A 19,814-nucleotide genomic window follows, 5' to 3' on the forward strand; every position below is an offset into this window, starting at 1 on the left:
TAACACGGTGAAACCCCGTCTCTACTAAAAATACAAAAAAATTAGGCGGGCGTGGTGGCGGGCACCTGTAGTCCCAGCTACTCGGGAGGCTGAGGTGGGAGAATGGCGTGAACCTGGGAGGCAGAGGTTGCAGTGAGCCAAAATCGCCCCACTGCACTCCAGCCTAGGCGACAGAGTGAAACTCCGTCTAAAAAAAAAAGAAGACTCTCTGCAGGCATATTATTTCTGGTAAGCCTAGAATAATGGATAGGAATTTTGTCTAGATGGACCTTCACAGCCAGAGAGAGGAGTTGAGATTCAGTTATTGACTTAATGGAGATTGGAGAGGTTTAAACAGAAAAAAGGCATGATTGAAAATACATGTTAGAAATATCAGCCTGACTTCAGTGAAAAGGTGAGTCAAAGTATGCAGGAACGTGTGATGGAGCTGAATGATGACAGGGGAGTGAGATGAAGAGAAAAAGCCTAAACAGTCCTGTTCAAGTGGCATTTCGAGAATCCCATGACGAGTGCTCAATGGATGGGGCAGAAGGTCAAGTTCCTGCCTCTAGGTCATAGAAGCAAACTCAGGGGTCAGGAGGCCTTGGGGTGCAGAGATGGTGCCTGTCTTAGAAAGTTTGGGCAGCTCTGACAAAGTACCACCGACTGAGTGGCTTAAACAACAAACATTTATTTCTCACAGTTCCAACCCAGACTTCCAGTGTGGAAGCTGAAAATCTGAGATCAAGGTGACAGCATGGGTGGGCTCTGGTGAGGAACTGCTGACATTTTGCTGTGTCCTCATGTGGTGGAGAGCTGGGGAGAGAGCTCTCTGGGATCTGTCTTACAAGGCTACTAATCCCATTCCTAAGGGCACCACCCTTATGACCTAATCACCTCCCAAAGGCCTCACCTCCTAATACTATCACACTGGGGGTTAGGATTACAATATATGAATTTGGAGGGGACACAGATATCAGTCCATAACAGTGACAGTGCCTTTTCTTTCAGAATACTGAATTAGAGGTATAAAAGATGCCCAAGGCACAGTTAGAAATACGGATATGGTTCTCTGAACAGAGAGCAGATTTTGAAATAGAGACTCAGAAACCAACTATGTTATGTTGATAATTGTTATCCACAGTGGTCAGGGAGAATATCGAGAGAGAGTAGAGGGAGAAGATAATCATAAAAATAATCAACATGACCAAGAGCTTCTGTATGTTTGTCAAAATTCTAAATATTTTATATTAACTCATTTAATCTTCATTTTATCTATAAGGCACCATTATCTCCACTTTATAGATGTATCATCCGAGGCACAGAAAGTTTAAGTAAGTTGCTCTAGGTCACACAGCTGTTAAGTGGAGAAAGCAGGCTTCATGCCCAGGCAACTGGCTGCAGCCTGGCTGTTCTGCCCCTAAGTGAAGTTGCTTGAAGACCTATACCCTAGAGCCTGGGGACCCTAGCTTTGCAAGGGAGGAGGAAGGGCAGCCAGCAAAGGAGCTAAAGAAGGATAAGCAGCCGGATTAGGAATGGAAATGGAAGAAAAATGAGTCAAGGAAGCCAAGGAAAGAAAGTTTTTCTGAATATCAGGGTATTTCCATCTGGAGCTTCCGTTCAGAGAGTAGTACTTGGTTATGAACACTGAGCGTTCCAGGATAAGTCCACTGGGAAGCAGGCTCCAGGGGAAAAGACTGTAGAGGGCACGAGAGGAAACAGGAAGGTGAGCTAGGAGCCTGTTGCCATCATCTGTTCACCGTGATAGATTTGGCTAGCATGGTCTTGGGGAAGGGATGAGGCTTCCTGGGTCAGTGCATATAATTTTGATAGTCAAGCCTGTAAGATTTTCTGATGTTGAATAAAAGTTGTGAACACACAGCTCTAATGTAAAGCTTAAGGTTTTTTTTTTATATTCCTTGCAAATATGATATATCCAAAGCACTGCCAAGATAGGAATCATGCTAGGTTTAAATTAGGGAAAATGGTATCTGTAGGGGAGCCATGGGGTCTGATTAAGGCAAATCTTTTCAACAGTTCCAAGAAAATCATTGCAAAAGCATACCATAGAGGACCTACATCATATTTGAAGTATTTGATTTACATATTTTATATTCGCACACATAGTTCTCTCCTCAGGCACCTTGTTTTCCCAACAAACACACACAAATACATGCAAAAATGGAATATTTTATAAAAATAATTCTGATTATTATAATTAGTGAACACAAGACGCAAATGGTCAATAGTGAGAAAGAGTGATGAACAGGTTTAAGCAGCAAAAACAACTCAAGAGCAGTTTGTATCATGGTCAGTGCTTTCTAAATAAGACATTTATAAATTCTCAGCATCTGGGGATCTAGCACTTAGCCTGAAACAAACATGAATAATGGATGAGGCTTTCTTGCACCTCATGGCCTTTTAATAATGCAGAAATACCAAAATCCTAGTTATAGGTAAACAGCCTCTCCAACATACCGAAGAGACAATTATTTCAGTCACACCATCTCTTCCTCACACCCACACTTGAATTGGAAATTTGGGGCTGATTAGCTCAAAAAGCCCTTTATTACTAAAACTCTGCCTTGTTGGCGCCCTGCTAATGTCCCCACCATACTCTCTCCCATCTCGCTACTTCTCTAACCACAGTTGCCCAGAAATACTTCCTCTTGCAACACCCCTCCCGAAGGCCTCCTCCTCCTTCAGGCCTGCCCCCATCCTGACTCACGCTCATGCTCTTCCAAAATCAGGAATTCTCAGCACACAGAGGAAGCAGGTGGAAGCTTTTATAAAAACCCACTCCAGGGTCTCACTTCCGCAGGTTCTGATCTAATTGGTCTGGGTACTGGGGCATTTTATTTTCTTAATACTCCCTGGGTTATTCTATTGTGCCACCAAAGTTAAGAGCTATTATCCTTAACACTTTCCCAAATCGTTTTGGAACTTTAATTCCACTAAGAACAAACTTTCCTAGAACCTCACGTCATTCCCTTCCCCATTCCTCCACCTGCTCTCATTAACTGCCAGTGGATCTTCCTGGTAACACCTCAAAATGCCTCCAGTGAAGACTGTACCCCTAACAAACCCCAAGGCCAAGAGGAAATGTGCCAGTACTTCTCATACCGCATGACCCTTTCTGGGGTATCTCTTCACTGCCCCGGCTGGATGGTTCTGCTGCTACTCATGCCCACTTCAGTTCCTTTGCACAGAGCTCTGTGGATCCTGCCCTACCAGTACTTGCCTTGTGGTCTGTCTTTCCATCCATTTTATTCCCATCATTCTCTCAAATTCAGTGTCATAACTTAAATCACAGTCTCTCTGCCCAAACTTATTCTAGTAACCTTCACATCATCTTACATTATCTATTCACTGGTATAGATGTGCTCTGGATTTCATCTTCATTAGCAACTGCTCCACTGCCAAGATCGCCACCTGTCAAACTCCCCCTTTCTGACCACAACCATCTGACCTTCCATCTCTCTCTCCCACAAGATGCGTGGAAGCTACCCTTTGTTCTTAAGGAGAGGCTCCCTCACCGGGCACAGTGACTCATGCCTGTAATCCCAGCACTTTGGGAGGCCAAGGCAGGTGGATCACCTGAGGTCAGGAGTTCAAGACCAGCCTGGCCAACATGGTGAACCCCCATCTCTACTAAAAATGTAAAAATTAGCCGGGCGCGGTGGTGTGCCCCTATAATCCCAGCTACTGAGGAGGCTGAGGTGGGAGAGTTGCTTGAACCTGGGAGGCAGAGGCTGCAGTGAGCAGAGATCACACCACAGCACTCCAGCCTGGGTGGCAGAGCGAGACCTCATCTAAAAAAAAAAAAAAAAAAAAAAAAAAAAAAAAAAAAAAAACACAAGGAGAGGCTCCCTCAACCTGCTGCAGTTTCCCAGTCCAAAAACCCTCCCCTGCTCTTACCCGTATCTGCAGCAAACTCACTTCCACACTGAACTCTCTCGTCATTATGAGCTGCTGCAGGGTTTTCTAATTTATAACCAAGGATACCCTCCACTGAACAAGCCCACTACTTCTACTTCCAGGTTGATAAGTTGCTAAGAAAAATCATACATTCATACATTTCTGATTGGGTCTATTATACTCTCAAGATACCTGTTCTAAGGGATGCCTTCCCTGCTTCTCCGTAATCCTTTTATTTAGCTCTTCTTGACTTACCCGATTCCCACGGCAGTTCTTCCAGGTATCTTCTGCTCTCAGGAAGTCCCTGGCCGTTTTAAAGCCTGCATCTTGCGTAGCAGTGACCTAACCACTCAATGAAAGCTACCCTCCCCCAGCTGCAGTCCTCTACCCTCCAAACCTTTCACTTCAGCCTCTTACTTCATCTGACTCTGATGAAAAGGATCTCTGCTTCCTTGTTTGTGCTTTAATCCAATTCCTGACCACCTCCATCTTCAGCATAGCAAATGATGCCTGAGGCTGCATTTACCAGCATTTGATATTTTCGTATAGTACCTTCTATGTGCTGGGGATTCTTTACAAATTGCAGAAAAATCCACAGAAATGCTGGACTAGGGCAGAGATAGAGGCCCAGCGGAGTACTTATTCTCAGGGAATGAGTCCAGGAGAGCTATTGCAAAAAGACTGCCCCAATGTCTAGAGCTGTGTATTTCAAGAATATGAATTATCACTTTTTATTATTATTATATGTGGTTATATTATCCATGTGGATAGATAATACATTATATTATATGTAAATATATATATTAATATATAATATATAAGAATATATTATATCAATATATAATTACATATAATATATAAATATATGTTATATATTACATAAATATATATTTGTACATTTATTTATATTGTCCATCTGGATGGATAATATACTCAGTCTTAAGCAACTGTGATGCATTTTTTCTTCTCCCTACTCACCTCTTTGAGCTTGGCAGCTTTTGTAACAATTTTCCAGAGTTTTGTTAAGCCTTGGGGCAAAAATGGTCACCTGAAACTTAAAAGCTGCGTTTAGCAATTTGAAAGCACTGATACAGAATTAGCATGTTGGCAGTGACTACCAGAGCAAAAGTCAAGGCTGATGGGCAACAGTGGAATTATTTTACACCTTTCAGGAGGGCTTTTTCCTGTGCATATGCTTGAAGGACCACTGGGAACAATGCTCTAGTTGTGTTCACATAAAAGGATAAAGATGCTAAGAATTGTGAGAATAGTTTGGAATCAATTCAAATAGAGAGGTCAGGTCTATTGAAAAGGTTGAGTTTGGTATATCAGAGCTTTTCTTTTTCCCCCCGTCTTCAGGTGATTAATGAAAAAGGTGTTTTCCTTTCATTATTTGCAAAAACTTAAATCCTAGTAGAAATAGACCAGCAATTAACCAAGAGCAAGGTGATATTTGAAGTAAGTTTAAAAACACCCAGGGAGAAACATACGTCTATGTGGAAAGAAGTCATTTCTGTCCCAGTGTCCAAAGGGTACAATACATGAGGGTCTCTTTTTGGAATAAAGGGTTTTATACTAAACTCTGAGATTCAGAACCTAAAAAAGGAGTTATTTTCATACATTATGGGCAGTGTATGATATATATTGAATTTCTGACAAATGTATATGTGATATAATCCAAATAATGTGTATTAACATAACCTGGCTTTTTTTTTTTTTTTTTTTTGATGGACTCACTGGGCATGGAGAAGACCTTCCCTGGGTAAATTTCATGTGCCCTAATCCCAACTGTAATAGAGTAACTCTGTGAAAGATTGTATTATGTGAAAAGAGAAGAGAAGAATGAAAGAAATACTGGAAGGTGAAAAGAGAGAAAGGAGGTTGGCGGAAGTCTAGTTGAGAATTGTGTGATGCTCACATTCTTGGGCCACAGTCATGGACAGTCAGACATGGCTTGTTACAGAGAGAAGGTGGTTATATTTTTATCCTGCTACCTGTCACCTTCCTCACTGCTGTCTTCCTGGTGTCTCCTCCATGGCAAGCTGTGACCTTACCGAACTCTGAACTCCTCACGCTTGCCTCTTCTAGGTCTTCTAAGGCTGATCTTCCCTGGAATTATCCTAGTATCCATACCTATTCTTATAGTTCCCACAAACAACCTCAAAACTAGCCTTACCTGTATACTTTCAGGATCCTGGCTTCTGGAGTTAAACTAATATATTCACATGTGCAACATGTGTATTAGAGACCAACAACAAAACGTGTGTTAAAGGTTCCTAGTGCATCATTGCTGCTGTGTGTGTGGGAGGGAGCATGGTACAGCAGGGAAGCTCGAGTCAGGCTGGCTGCTGTGACTGGCTCTGCCACTTATCAGCTTGGTGGCCCTGGTCACTGAATTTGACCTCTTAGGACAGTAATTTGGTCTGCATCAAGGACTCTTGGAAGTTCTAAGGAGATCAAAGTTATTAAATCTCCTGGCACAAAATAGACACCAGACTGTTCGCCATGCGTAGGTGGGCATTTAGACTACAGTGGCATTTTGAGATTAATGCCTTGAGGAAGATATTAAATCTAACTGGAATCTAACTGTGGGGTGAGTTTCAGGTTTGGTAGCAGTCTGGTTGGTTAGACATTTAGTCACAGGGATCTTTTTGTTGCCTCTAAATTTACCCCATTTTTAATCATCTTCTTATGAAATCTGGCCCTGGATCTATCATCTATCTTAGAAATGACTTGCCATGTTGAACTTACTTTTTGAAAGAGAGAGAACAGAAAGAAAACAGAAGCTGTGGTATGCAGAATAACACCCCTGCCCCCACCCAAGGATGTTTACATGTTAATATTCAAAACCTGTGAGTATTTTACCTTACATGGCAAAAGAGTCTTTGCAGATATGATTGTGTGATTTGAGGAGATTATCCTGGACCATCTGGGTGAGTCCAGTCTAATTACATGGTTTTGAAGGTGGAGAACTTTTTCCAGCTATGGTCAGAAAGGGATATGACTGTGGAAAAAGGCTCAGAGAAATGTGTCATTGTTGGATTTGAAGACTGCGGAAGGGGACTGTGAGCCAAAGAATGTGAGAAACCTCTGGAAGGTGGAGAAGACCCAGTACAGATTCTCCTCTTGGGGCTCTGGAAAGGAGGGCAGCCCCACTGACACACCTTGATTTTAACTCAACGAGAACTGTGTTAGACTCCCGCCCTCCAGAACTGTAAGATAATCAGTTTGTGTTATTTTTTAAGTCACTATGTTAGTGGTGATTTCTTATGGAAGCAGTAGAAAACTAATATAGAAGTTTAAAAATAATGTGTTAACAGGAGAAAAGAAACACAAGATGACTTCAAAAGTCCTAGAAAAACCTACGAAGTCCTGTTCCTAATACATAGATGTGAGATAGAACTGTTGTCCTAAGAGCATGCCCAGAGGGAGACAAGTGACATGCTGCTTGCCTGAGCACCACCCCTTGGCATTTGGCTTTAAAAGTGTCACAAACTGCCCTGACTGGGCAGGCTGGAAGTGGCAGCTCAGACCAAGCATCCGTGGCCACAGCAGCTGTGGGAACAGCAGGCAGAGCCCTAGAAACGAAGCAACTTGACGGGGAGATGTTTGCAGATGGGCACCAGAGTCCAGCCTTGTTATTATTAGGGAAGAAGTAACGCAGACAAACTCAGGGGGAGAGCAGAGCACCCTGGCGTGAACACAGGAAGGGAAAGGAGCAAAGCCAGGCCAGGCGCCAGGGATGGCGACCCGAGCAGGTGGGAGAGGCCAGGCTGACAGTCAGATGTTCTCCACTGCCCAGCTCAGCAGTCTGAGGCCTGCAAGCCGGAGAGGAGGGGACAGAGCGTGGGGGGCTGAGAGCAGTGTCGCTGAAAAGCTGGCAGGGAACAGGAGAGAAGGACGGCCGCTCTTTTTGGCCTCTGCTTCGGTGGAGTACAGGCCCCCACAGCTGTGACAGAGACAGCAGTGACAGCCACCATCGCAAAGACACAGATTTCGCAGCCCCATATGACAAGGGCAGGTTTTTGACACAGGATTAAAGAATGAACAGAAGAAAGGCAGGTTCCATGAAATCTGATGGCAGATGTGATTTTTTTTAAACACCAGCCAGCACAGTCATTGAGGGCTGGCCTTTTGAAGTTTCATATGAGTGGCATGCTGCACATTTGCTGGTCTGTTCTTTGTGTCTGTGTCCCAGAATCAAGGTGAAGGTGGGGCACCGCTGCAGTACAACTCAGCCTCCTGTGCCAGCTCCAGCATGGAGAGCAGTTCTATCTCCAGGAGCCAGAAAGCTGAACCAAACCAAAAAAATAGCCAGAGTGCGAGGCTGGCCGCTGCTTCGCTTCCTGCCTTCTGTGCTGTCCTCTCCATGTAGCGATCTCAGCGACTTTCCCTCAGTTGCTACCTCCACCTGCTCACGCTCCTGCTGCTGATGCCTGGCCTCGTGGCAGCAGTAAATCCAGCCAATGCATGGTTTTGTGTTTCTCTCAAACATGAAGACTGCCTGGAGAAATAACATCCAGAAACAATATAAAGAAAGAAGCTAGCAGAGTAAAACAGCCTGGATTTCACCGCCTTCCCCCCTTCCCTTCAAGAGAGATTTCAGTGGGTTATATGAGACTTAACTTTAATCATTTCTTTCATCCTTTCTGTAGCCTGTGTGGTTTCTAAAAAGGGAAAGAAAAGAATGACAGAAAAGTAGTTGGAGAGAAAACAAGAGAGAGGCAGAGAGGGAGAGAAAGAAGCTATGGATCATATAATCCACAAATAGCATAATTGCCCCTTGAAAAAGTGGAAGGCATAACACATGCCTTGAGGAAGAAGGTGGTGCAATTTTGGGGCACTGGAGTGAGAGAGGGGCAAGCTGTTATGCAGGGCAAGGGTGAGCAGAGAAGTAGGGTGAGCAGGGGAGGAGAGCAGGGGAGGAGGGTGAACAGAGGAGATGAGCATGGGAGGAGGATTAGCAGGGGAGGAGGGGAGGAAGTGAGCAGGGGAGGAAGGTGAGCAAAGGAGGAGGTGAGCAGGGGAAGAGGGTGAGCAGAGGAAGTGAGCAGAGGAGGAAGGTGAACAGAAGAGGTGAGCAGGAGAGGAGGATTAGCAGGGGAGGAGGGGATCAGGGGAGGAGGGGGAGCAGGAGAGGAGGGGGAGTGTGGGGGAGGAGGTGAGCAGGGGAGGAGGTGAGCAGGAGAGGAGGTGGGCGGGGGGAAGGGTGAACAGAGGAGGTGAGAAAGGGAGGAGGGTGAGCGGGGAGGAGGTGAGCACGGGAGGAGGGTGAGCAGAGGAGAAAGGTGAGCAGAAGAGGTGAGCAGGGGAGGTGAGCAGGGAGGAAGGTGGGCAGAAGAGGTGAGCAGGGGAGGGAGGTAAGCAGAGGAGGATGTGAGAAAGGGAGGAGGTGAGCAGGGAAGGAGGGTGAGCAGGGGAGGAGGTGATTGGGGAGGAGAGTGAACAGAGGAGGTGGTGAACACAGGAGCAGGTGAGCATGGGAGCAGGAGAGGAGTGCGAGCAGGGGAGGAGGGAGAGCAGGGGAGAAAGGTGAATAGAGGAGGAGGGTGAGCACAAAGTGGGGTTGGTGGGGAGGGTGAGCAGAGGGTGTAGGCAACAAAGCCAGGGTCCGGAGCACTAGCCCACCAGACCTGCTGTGGGACCCTAGCCCCTCACAATTTTTGGCACAAAATCACCACTTTGCAGGGCTCTGTAACCCAGCTTCAGCCTGGACCCTGGGGGCAGACTTGTCATACTCTTATAGATGTACTTCAAAGCATCCAAGTATATGCCACTCTATTGCCTGGGGGCTCCCAGTGAGCAATAGCTGTGAGCCTGATATTTAATGGAAATTTGCCCAGGCATGGAAGGAACAGGCGGAGAGAGAACAAGAGAAGCAGATGAGGCAGATGAAATCTAACCCGGACATAATGCAGAGTGGGAAACTCGAGGGCTGGACAGACCAGAGTGGAGGAGTGGCTTGGCTCGCAGATGTATCCTCCCTCCTGCCTCTCTGTCAGGCCTTAACGAGGGGAGATCCTCTCATCTAAGAGCCTGGGAGCATTCTGGGTACAGGCCAGAGGTGCCTCCTTTGTGCACACAAGCCTTTAAAACAGCCTGGATTTATTGTGGCTCTTAAGTGGCCCAGGCTAATGGCTTGGCATGGATAATGTCTTGGTTTAGTTGGTTATTGTGAAAGCTGCTTGTTTCTACTGTGGAATCTCTTGTCCTTGCCTTTGGAGCAATCCCTCACAGGCTCCCTGAATCAATACAGCCCTCACTCTGGGCCGGCCAGTCTGCTTTGGAGGCAGCGCCCGCAGTGGGGAAAGAGGCCCTCCTACAGGATTGCTGAGATCCCTGGCGGACGCTGGGCTGTGAGGCAGATGGCCTGCTTCTGGTGACTCTGATGGTTCGTGTGTGTAGATGTGCATGGGCTACAGACACATTTATTGATGACCTACTCTTGAGGGTGTCTTTGCAAGGAAAAGTTAGAGGGGTGCAGATAGAACTGTACAAGCGGGGCTGGGCACAGTGGCTCATGCCTGTAATCCCAGCACTGTGGGAAGCTGAAGTGGGAAGTTTGCTTGAGTGCAGGAGTTCAAGGAGTAACAAGGCAAGACTTTGTCCCTATAAAAAAAATTTTTTTTATTATACTTTAAGTTCTAGGGTACATGTGCACAACGTGCAGGTTTGTTACATATGTATTCATGTGCCATGTTGGTGTGCTGCACCCATTAACTCTTCATTTACATTATCCCTCCCCCTCCCTCCACCCCACGGCAGGCCCCGGTGTGTGATGTTCCCCTTCCTGTGTCGAAGTGTTCTCATTGTTCAATTCCCACCTATGAGTGAGAACATGCGGTGTTTGGTTTTTTGTTCTTGCAATAGTTTGCTGAGAGTGATGGTTTCTAGCTTCATCCATGTCCCTACAGAGGACATGAACTCATCATTTTTTATGGCTGCATAGTATTCCATGGTGTATATGTGCCACATTTTCTTAATCTAGTCTATCATTGATGGACATTTGGGTTGGTTCCAAGTCTTTACTATTGTGAATAGTGCCACAATGAACACACATGTGCATATGTCTTTATAGCAGCATGATTTACAATCCTTTGGGTATATACCCAGTAATGGGATGGCTGGGTCAAATGGTATTTCTAGTTCTAGATCCTTGAGGAATCGCCACACTGTCTTCCACAATGGCTGAACTAGTTTACAGTCCCACCAACAGTGTAAAAGTGTTCCTATTTCTCTACATCCTCTCCAGAACCTGTTGTTTCCTGACTTTTTAATGATCGCCATTCTAACTGGTGTGAGTTGGTATCTCACTGTGGTTTTGATTTGTATTTCTCTGATGACCAGTGATAATGAGCATTTTTTCATGTGTCTGTTGGCTGCATAAATGTCTTCTTTTGAGAAGTGTCTGTTCATATCCTTTGCCCACTTTTTGATGGGGTTGTTTTTTTCTTGTAAATTTGTTTGAGTTCTTTGTAGATTCTGAATATTAGCCCTTTGTCAGATGAGTAGATTGCAAACAGTGTAGGTTGCCTGTTCACTCTGATGGTAGTTTCTTTTGCTGTGCAGAAGCTCTTTAGTTTAATTAGATCACATTTGTCAATTTTGGCTTTTGTTGCCATTGCTTTAAAAGTAGCCAGGTGCAATGAATGGCATGAGCCTGTAGTCCCAGCTACTTGGGAGGCTGAGGTGGGAGGACTGTTTAAGCACAGAGGTCGAGGCTGCAGTGAGCTATGATCATGCCACTGCACTCCAGCCTGGGCTACAGAGCAAGAAAGAAGGTCTCTAAAAATATTTTGAAAAAAAGAACTGTAAAAGGAAGTCAGAAACTGTCTCCCTTCTCACAGAAGCAAAGCAAGCTCATCAAAGCAACAGGTGGATTCACCTAGAGCCAGACTAGGCCACTGAGGTGGGGGAACTCCCAGTAGAAAGGACAACTTCTGCAAAGGAAGCTGACATTCAGGTTTCTGAGAACAAAGAGGCCAGATGATCCACATCCTTACTATAGCATTTCTTTCCAGGGTCACGATATTTCTCTTAAGTCTTCCCAAATCTTTTGACCTTAAATGTATTTCGTTCATATTCTTTTTTAAGGTGTGTGAAATATCCTAACCTTTGTGATTCAAAAGCAGCCTTTCTGGAAGTGGTTTTAGAGCTGAGCACACTGTGTTGTGGTTACATGTTTACAGGTCACCCCCCAACCCCCATGGACCATTAGCCCATTAGCAGTTTAAAGCAGTGACAGGGACTTACTTGTCTGTGTGCTCCAGACCTGACAGGTTCCTGGCAGCCTAACGTGTCTCACTGATGTTAAATGAATGTTCCCAGGAAGAGGAAGCAGAGGAAAACATTGAACTGTAAAGCCATGACTTATTGATTTGTATATTTATTTTTCTGTCCTCTTACATATCTGTAACATATAAATAACCAAAATGAGATCATGTGCAAAGAATTCAGAAAATCAAGCAGTGTGAAGTACAAGTTGCAGCATATTTTTAAGTGGAATCTGCTGGAGTAAATCTCAAATTATAACACTTAAAATGGTAACACAAGACAAAGCCTGATTAGCCTTTCGGGCAGGCTTGCCTCTTCTATCATCTGACACAAAGCTCTATTTGAGATTCGCCATATGTGACGAGTCAGCTCCTGTTCCTGTGTGGTTTTAGATTATACTCGTTTCCCAGGAGTTGTTGGATGATTGACTGAGATCTCTTTAACTCACACCATGGTTTTTGTCCTCTCCTTTTTTTCTGTTATGCTTTCCTGTGTCATGAACATCTTTAGTGCAACGATAGCAGTTGCCACTTTGCGGGAGAGTGTTAAGCTTAAGTGTGGTAAGGTCACTGAATCCTTCACTGCTGGGCTGAATTCTTCCCCAGGTACTAGTGAAGGGACAAGCTATCTGAGCCAGCAGTCTCCAAAATGGAGTTTACACACCCCAGGCCCAATGAACCACTGGGACCAAAAAAAATACAGTATTAGTACTTAGCTTTATGCTAAGATAGATTAACACAGGATCTTATGTATTTTTAAATTTTATGTATATTTTATAATGCAATATATTAACATACTGATAATAGAGATATGTAATTTATAAATATGCATGCTCAATGTTTTGACTGGTAGACTATTCTGGCAAACATGTTTATAGCCTCTGCTCTAAGCATGAGTGTGTCCTGATGGGCAGTTTGTCTTTCCCCAGGGTTTATGTCCAATTGGAAGGAAGAAAAAAGTGAGGTTCCTTCCAGCTCTGTGCCGCAGCTTTGTGTCAGTCCTGGGTGATGGAGAAATGGCGAGCTTAAGACTATGGAAGGATTGTGTTCTGTGGTCCCACTGTCTTTAAAATGGCACTTGGTACTTTCTGTCCAAAAAAGGGCTCCTCCAAGCCGGTCTAGACTTTTTCCCCGCTAGGGAGAATTCTTTACCATGACTTTTGAAATCATTGCTGAAGAAACAAAAAACTGAGCCTGATTCTTGGGCTGACTCCCATGAAGACTTTGCACTCAAAATGCCTTGTTAGATTTCCTGACTTCAAGGTCATGGCCAATAGGCAGTTTGGGTTTTTTTCAATGTTCTGCCTGCCAAGAAAACTGATAATGCTCTTCATATCCTCTGGCAGTCTATGTTGATTGTAGGAATGGGGTGTGGATTATACATTGTTGGGTACAATTACCTCCCGGAATACAATGCATCTTCTTTTAGACATCCCAGGGAGATAATTTCGACATAATGAAGATCTATAGTAATCAGATAATTACTATCGATTGCTCTTTAGACGTCTTGATGAGGTAATTAGGGCATATGGAAAGAAGCTGGAACTGATTGATTGGCATGACTGTAATCTTAAAGATTTCTAATTATGTTTCTTTTCTTCTAATGGCTTATAAACAAACATCATTTTAGCTTTAGAATTTGTCAGGTGCCAAGTTCACTGGGAACATCAGCTTTCTGTATTATGCTAACTAGACACCAAACATGATCAACATAAGCTCATTATGCCTTCCTGCTGAAGCAGAAGAAACTGCGATTAACCCTCACTTTTCTTCTTCTCCACTTCCACATGGCTGGATTCTTGTGGTGGCGTGGGGTGTCATGGAGTGGGGTGTGCCACGTTCTGTGAGGAGCGTGTGTGACTCAGGGCTGGATGGGTCTGTATGGCCTACGGGAGACCCTCGGAGCCTGCTGAGCTCAGGCACAGCAGACTAGGGGGACAATGACACAACATATGTGTCAAGGTGTCAAGGTGTCTGGCTGACTGTGGCTGGGGGCTGGCTGACTGCTCGGGCTCCTGTCACAAGCCATAGCTACTCATCAGCCAGCAACATTAAGTAGCAGGTCAATCCTCTCAGGCAGCTGGACCACTCACTTGTCTATGTCAGTGTGCTATTGCCTCATCTCTTCCATTAGATACTAATTAGAGGACGCCCTGTCTGAAACCACATTCCACATTAACCTAATTTTTTTTACACCTTATAGGACCTTTGAGCAGTGTGCATGGTTCAGAATAGTTGCCTCACCCAAAGATGAGATACTAAGAACCACTAACGCAGCATCTTGAAATGAGCTGTTTGCATGTAATCAATGATGGTGGTAGCCACCACACTTACTGCTCTACAAGTGCATGGGTTAGAATTCATTCAACAAATGCAAGGTGGATGCATTTTTCTGAATATGAGGCAATCTGGTTCCCATGCCTGAAATCCTCCACTGCGACCCACCTGTGCTTGGTACCCTGGTGGGTACCCAATCCGTGCGTGTTACAGTCTGAAAGAGCACCTGTGTTCTTGAATTCCCTGCTTTCTATTGAAATATCACCAAAGAAAAAATTATATTTTGGTCTGATTTTTTTCTAAAATCCATATATTCCTGGACCCTTATTTTAAAACGGGTCACAAATTTCCTATGTATTTGTACCATTAAAACTTTTAAGGCATGAGAGGAGTAACGTGCATAGGGATGGTTCAGACAGCAGAGGAGACCCAAGACAGTTTGTTCATTGATAACTAATGGTTTGCTGCTGTTTGGATAATTACAGCTGCAGTTGGAAATGCTTCATTGACTCCCATTAACTAGCCTGAGAAATGGAAGTATATCTAGAATCTGTCGTTATGTTGTATCTGTATAGTACAAGAAAATTATGTAGCAAATTTTTTCATCAGCCACGATTATCAAGAAATAAGAAGTATTCTTTTGAAAATGTAATTGGAGTAACTGTTCAGTTCAATATTTGGTGTTTTAAAACCTTCCTAATCTGTATCGGAATATTTTCCTTTAATAGAATACATAATCAGCATATTCTAATTTTTTTAATAATCGGGAATTATGCAATAAATCATTTTAAGCAAAATTTTTATGTTATTTCTGTACTTGAAGAAACTATAGGAGATTGAACTAAATGTCTAAAACAGGTTCTAATTTTTTATTTGTTGGTTGGTTTTATCAAGTCCAAGGAATGAGTATCTCTTCTAGTTATTTGTCCCTTTTTGTAAAAGTTAATTGAAAATCTACTTTCTTATCAGTTTGTCTACATTTCTACCTATTTTTTCTTTAATTTATGGCTCTCTGGTTTTGAGTTCTGATGTTATTCCCCCATATTTGATTAAATACTCCACTCATCAGTGGGTAAAGGGCAAACTGTACTGAAACTGTTCCACAACAGTGTGATGTAGACTGCCAAAACATAGTTTGTTATTAGGGTCTGGGCCCACACAAAATGGGAGGGGTTTTAGTTAGAGGGTCTCGAGGCTGCAAAAGTGGGTGTTCATGGTGTTGCACAAGTTCCGTCTGCCATTCAGGAGGCAGTAAAGAAACTTATTCAATGAGAGAGCTGACAGAAGTGATGCAATTCAATAACGTGCTTTGGATTTGGGGCATGTCATTATAGGAAATTTTACATCTTGAGAGACAGATGGGAGGACAGCTCCTAGAAGAACCTAAGGCTCTTCATTTTAAAGGCAGCACCCACAACCTGCGCTTGTCAATTCACGATATCGCCCATTCCCTCTGGAAGAGCAAATTGCTGGCTAAATATCAGGTAAGGTTCCCAAGCTGAACAAAAGGTCTGGAAACATCTCTAAGAAAGAGATCTAAAATTATATAGACAGAGGAAATCCCCTTCCTTGAAATTAATCATATGTCATTACTTGTTTCTCCAAAATAGTTTGGGGTTATTTAGGATTTTTGAGAAATATAGACATATTTGAAGGAATGCTATTTAAAAATTCCTCCTTTAAATAAATGTACCATCATTGTTTTATTTTTAATAAATGAAAGGCTTCCAAATCCATCATTTCAATTAATTTTCATAGTAAATGTTCACATCAATAGGTAAAAACAGCTTCAAATGCATTCACAGAAACAAACAGAAGGACATTTTTATTCCATGGGACACAAATTAGGCTTCAGCTTTCCTAGGCCAGTACCCTTACATTGAAAAATTAGAGGGAGCCCTACTTTGGAGAACTGAAATAGCATGTAAAAGTAAAACCCAGTCAGGATATTATTAAACAACAGACAAGAAAATACTGGTCCCGAGTGTCATTTGTATATACCTGGGGGAAAAGCACAAGACCCTCAAGGAATTTTCCCTTCCTTCATCCGTCAGCCTGAGCTCTTGAGAAAACCACTTTGATGGGACTGCAAGCCTCATATGCCATCCTAGGAGTGGCAGACATATTTAGAGAGCTGCGAATCCATGTTGACATTTATGCACATTCAACCCAAACCCCAGCATTACTGCTCAGCTGGTAGCTATTTCCTGATGTAAGTCAATGAACATACTGGAAGACTGAAGGGAAGACATTCTGGCTCCATTCTCACTCTCATTGGTCAAGTTCCTACACATAAATTACGGGAAACAAGCCTACTGGTTTGTTAACAATCATGAGCTTTGACGGAGGTTGCATGCCAGGTTCTATGCACAGCTCAGTCCTTGATGGAAACAGAAGGCTTCTGACCTACTCAGTATACCTCTTTCTTTGCTTTCTTCTTTCCTCTGTGTTGCAGTTGTCATAAAATACTATAAATCTCCCTGTTTTAGAAGTAATTTCCTTTATACAATTATAAGAAAATACTATTTTAATGATAATGATAATATGATATTAGTTAAAGCTAAGCCTGGCTGAATGCTTACCATCTGCTGGACACTCTCTTCATACATTGGTTTATCTCATTTAACCCCAGCAGACCTATGAATGAGAAACTCTTTGTTTACTCTTTTTGCAGATAGGAAAACTGAGCAATGGAAAGATTAAGTAACTTGCCCCCGGTTATCAAGTAAGCAAAATAAGGGGTTCTTATTTGTACTGGATTTGGCTCCAAAGCCACTGCTTTTTACTGCCATGCCGTCCCATTTTTTATGTGGCAACCTTTTCTTTCCTTTATTGAAAACAGATTCTAGGATAGGCTCTGTAAGGTGGTCTAGACTTTTAGAAAATTAAAGCCTGTTCGATGCTTGGTGCCAAGAACTTTTCTGTGGCAGCTAATTGAGTCTGAAGTTTCCAGCTGTAGTGGGTTTTGGCTTCCCCTGTCCTGGGCGGAGGAGGACGTAGGCATGAAAGGGAGCCGCATCAGTGCAGTATCCTTTAGACTTCCTTTGCTTTTCTCCAGAATGTCACGACAGGGATTCTGTTAATGAGCAATGGCTGGTGTGTGCAAGTTTTATTTTGGGAATTGTATAAACTCTTTTTTTTTTTTTTTTATCATTTACAATGGCTCCTGTTGTAAATTAGAGACATGTGGCAGACTGGCTAGGTACATGGATTCTGGAGGCTGACTCCTTAGGTTCAAATCTCAACCCTGCTACTTACTTGCTGTGTGATTTGGGGTAAGTTATTGAACCTCTCTGGGCCTCAAGTTTTTCATGTGATAAGGGGCCAGGTTGTACTTAAACATAGGGCTGTTGTGAGGATTAAATGAGGCCACAGGTGTGATACTGAGAGTACCTAGCAGCAGACCATCTGAGAGTTATTTTTGGTATTAGTTCTTCAATTGTGGTTAACCCTTTTATATCCTTTAGGAAATTCCATTTTACCATGTTTGGAGTGGGTCTCAAAGAAACCTGCACTGCACCTTCACTCTGGAAAGATTTAGCCTGAACACAGGGGAGCTGGTTTGCAAACTCTGTGTGCGGCAGGTGGAAGGAGAAGGGCAGATCTTCCAGCTCAACTGCACCGTGTCAGAGGTAAGCGGCTCCTGTCTGTCTGAAATCAGGGCAGAGGGCGACCTCAGGAAGAGAGAGAGTGTGGGCTAAAAGGGTATCTCAACATAGCCCATATGGGAAGTCCTCAAAAGCTTTCTATAGATCCTATTTGTCAATAGCATAGTATTTGTAATGAACAAGGGAAGCTAGCTGCAGAAAAAAATATATATATATTAAGGGATCCTTTTTGAAAAACAAGTCTTAATTTTTATGACATGAATTTTTTAAGAATTATGTTCTAACTTTTAAAAACAGATCTGAATTTCAAGTAAAGGTTTAATTTAAGGAGCGTGCACATGGAGTAACTTCTCCCCATGCATCCCTTAGCGTGCCATGTTCCCCCATCCTCCATCTGTCTCTCCTCCCTTTCTGCTTCTTTCTCAGCAACTTTCCTCCCTTTCCCCTAATCACCTGCTGCTGGGTGGAGTGGAAGAAAGGAGAGGGGCTTCTCTGCTCCCTTTTTCTTCTTCTCCATTCAAAGGAAGAAAGGAGAAATCTCTCTCTTGATCTCCTTTCTATCATTCTCTAAATATAAAAAGAGTTACACTTTCCTCCGGGGTGGGGGAAATATGCCACAAATAGAAATAGAATCTCCATATTTCCCCCCGTGGCCATCAGCTTTGCCTTCCTTTGCTGTGATCTTCACACACTTCAGTTGGCCATTTCCCTGTGTCCATATTACAGAAATAATAGTGATCACTGCTATCTAAAACTTCTCCTTAAGGAAAGAGGAAGTGCCCACGACCTTCCTTATCTGTTACCTTGGATCCAAAGCCTTGAAAATTGATAACCTTCACACCAGAGGAACAAAGGGAAGAGAAGAAGGCAAATAGGCAGAAGGCAGCCTCTTTGGGGCCTCATGGAGCTAAGCCCTGTGCTGCGTGCTAAGCCACAAAGCACAAGATTGTCATATGTGAAAATGACAGTGGGCCAGTAAATGATTTAAAATACTACCTCTCCCTCGTTGTGTCATGCACAGTGACGAATGAAATATCAGCATGTTCAGCCTGTCTTGCTTCACGTGTCATAAAGACCATTTTCCTTAGCAAACTGAGTGGGGAGAAAAGCACGTCAGCTTCCGCGACACTCCATCCATCCTTCTTTCCCACAGCCTGCCGAGGTGTGGTCATCATTTCCTCCTGTAGTTTCATGAGACTTTTGACTCATAAACAACTTTAGTCACAGCCCCCCAGTGACATTCATAAGCAATGATCTCGGTGTCAGGGTGCCATGGCAACCGCCAGGCCTTCGGATGCGCAGCCCTATCTCCCAGGCACACTGCAGCACCCCTGCTGGCTCGGGAGGGTGTTTTCACTTTCCAGGCCCAGCAGGTCTGCAAAGTTCAATAACCACCCAGCTCCAGTGACAACAAAGGCTGCTGAATTTTGGAGGGGGGTGAGGGGGTCTGGTCCTTTGATGCTTGCTTTCTGTTCCGCATGAACATTGGCTGCGTGTTAAAAAGGTGGATCAGATGCAGCCACAAATGAAAGAGAGCTGCTCTGTGCTCTCCCGCGCCAGGGCTGCCACCTCCCTTCAGAAAAAGGACAGTTTTGCATAGTGTGATCACAATTTAAGGGCTTTTGCTTTCTTGTGGCAACATAGAGGAAAGAAAGGTTACTTCTTTTGCAACGTGGTGTCAGTCTGCTCAAAGAGACCAGTCTTCAGTCATGTCGGAGGCATTTGCCCTTGTGTGACAGACAAGCATATTTAACTGAGG

General features: G+C 43.7%; 1 protein-coding gene across 1 annotated transcript in view; it reads left to right on the top strand.

Moving 5' to 3' along the window:
* The window catches only part of UNC5C (unc-5 netrin receptor C), a 397,344-nt gene that overhangs the window by 358,836 nt on the left and 18,694 nt on the right, over positions 1–19,814 (top strand). Inside the window, exons 13-14 of the mRNA XM_055296967.2 lie at positions 15,782–15,931; positions 17,915–18,079. Coding sequence (XP_055152942.2) covers positions 15,782–15,931; positions 17,915–18,079 — 315 coding nt within the window. The remainder of the gene's footprint in view (positions 1–15,781; positions 15,932–17,914; positions 18,080–19,814) is intronic.

The sequence above is a fragment of the Symphalangus syndactylus genome, chromosome 10, assembly GCF_028878055.3.
Source record: "Symphalangus syndactylus isolate Jambi chromosome 10, NHGRI_mSymSyn1-v2.1_pri, whole genome shotgun sequence".
NCBI lineage: Eukaryota > Metazoa > Chordata > Mammalia > Primates > Hylobatidae > Symphalangus > Symphalangus syndactylus.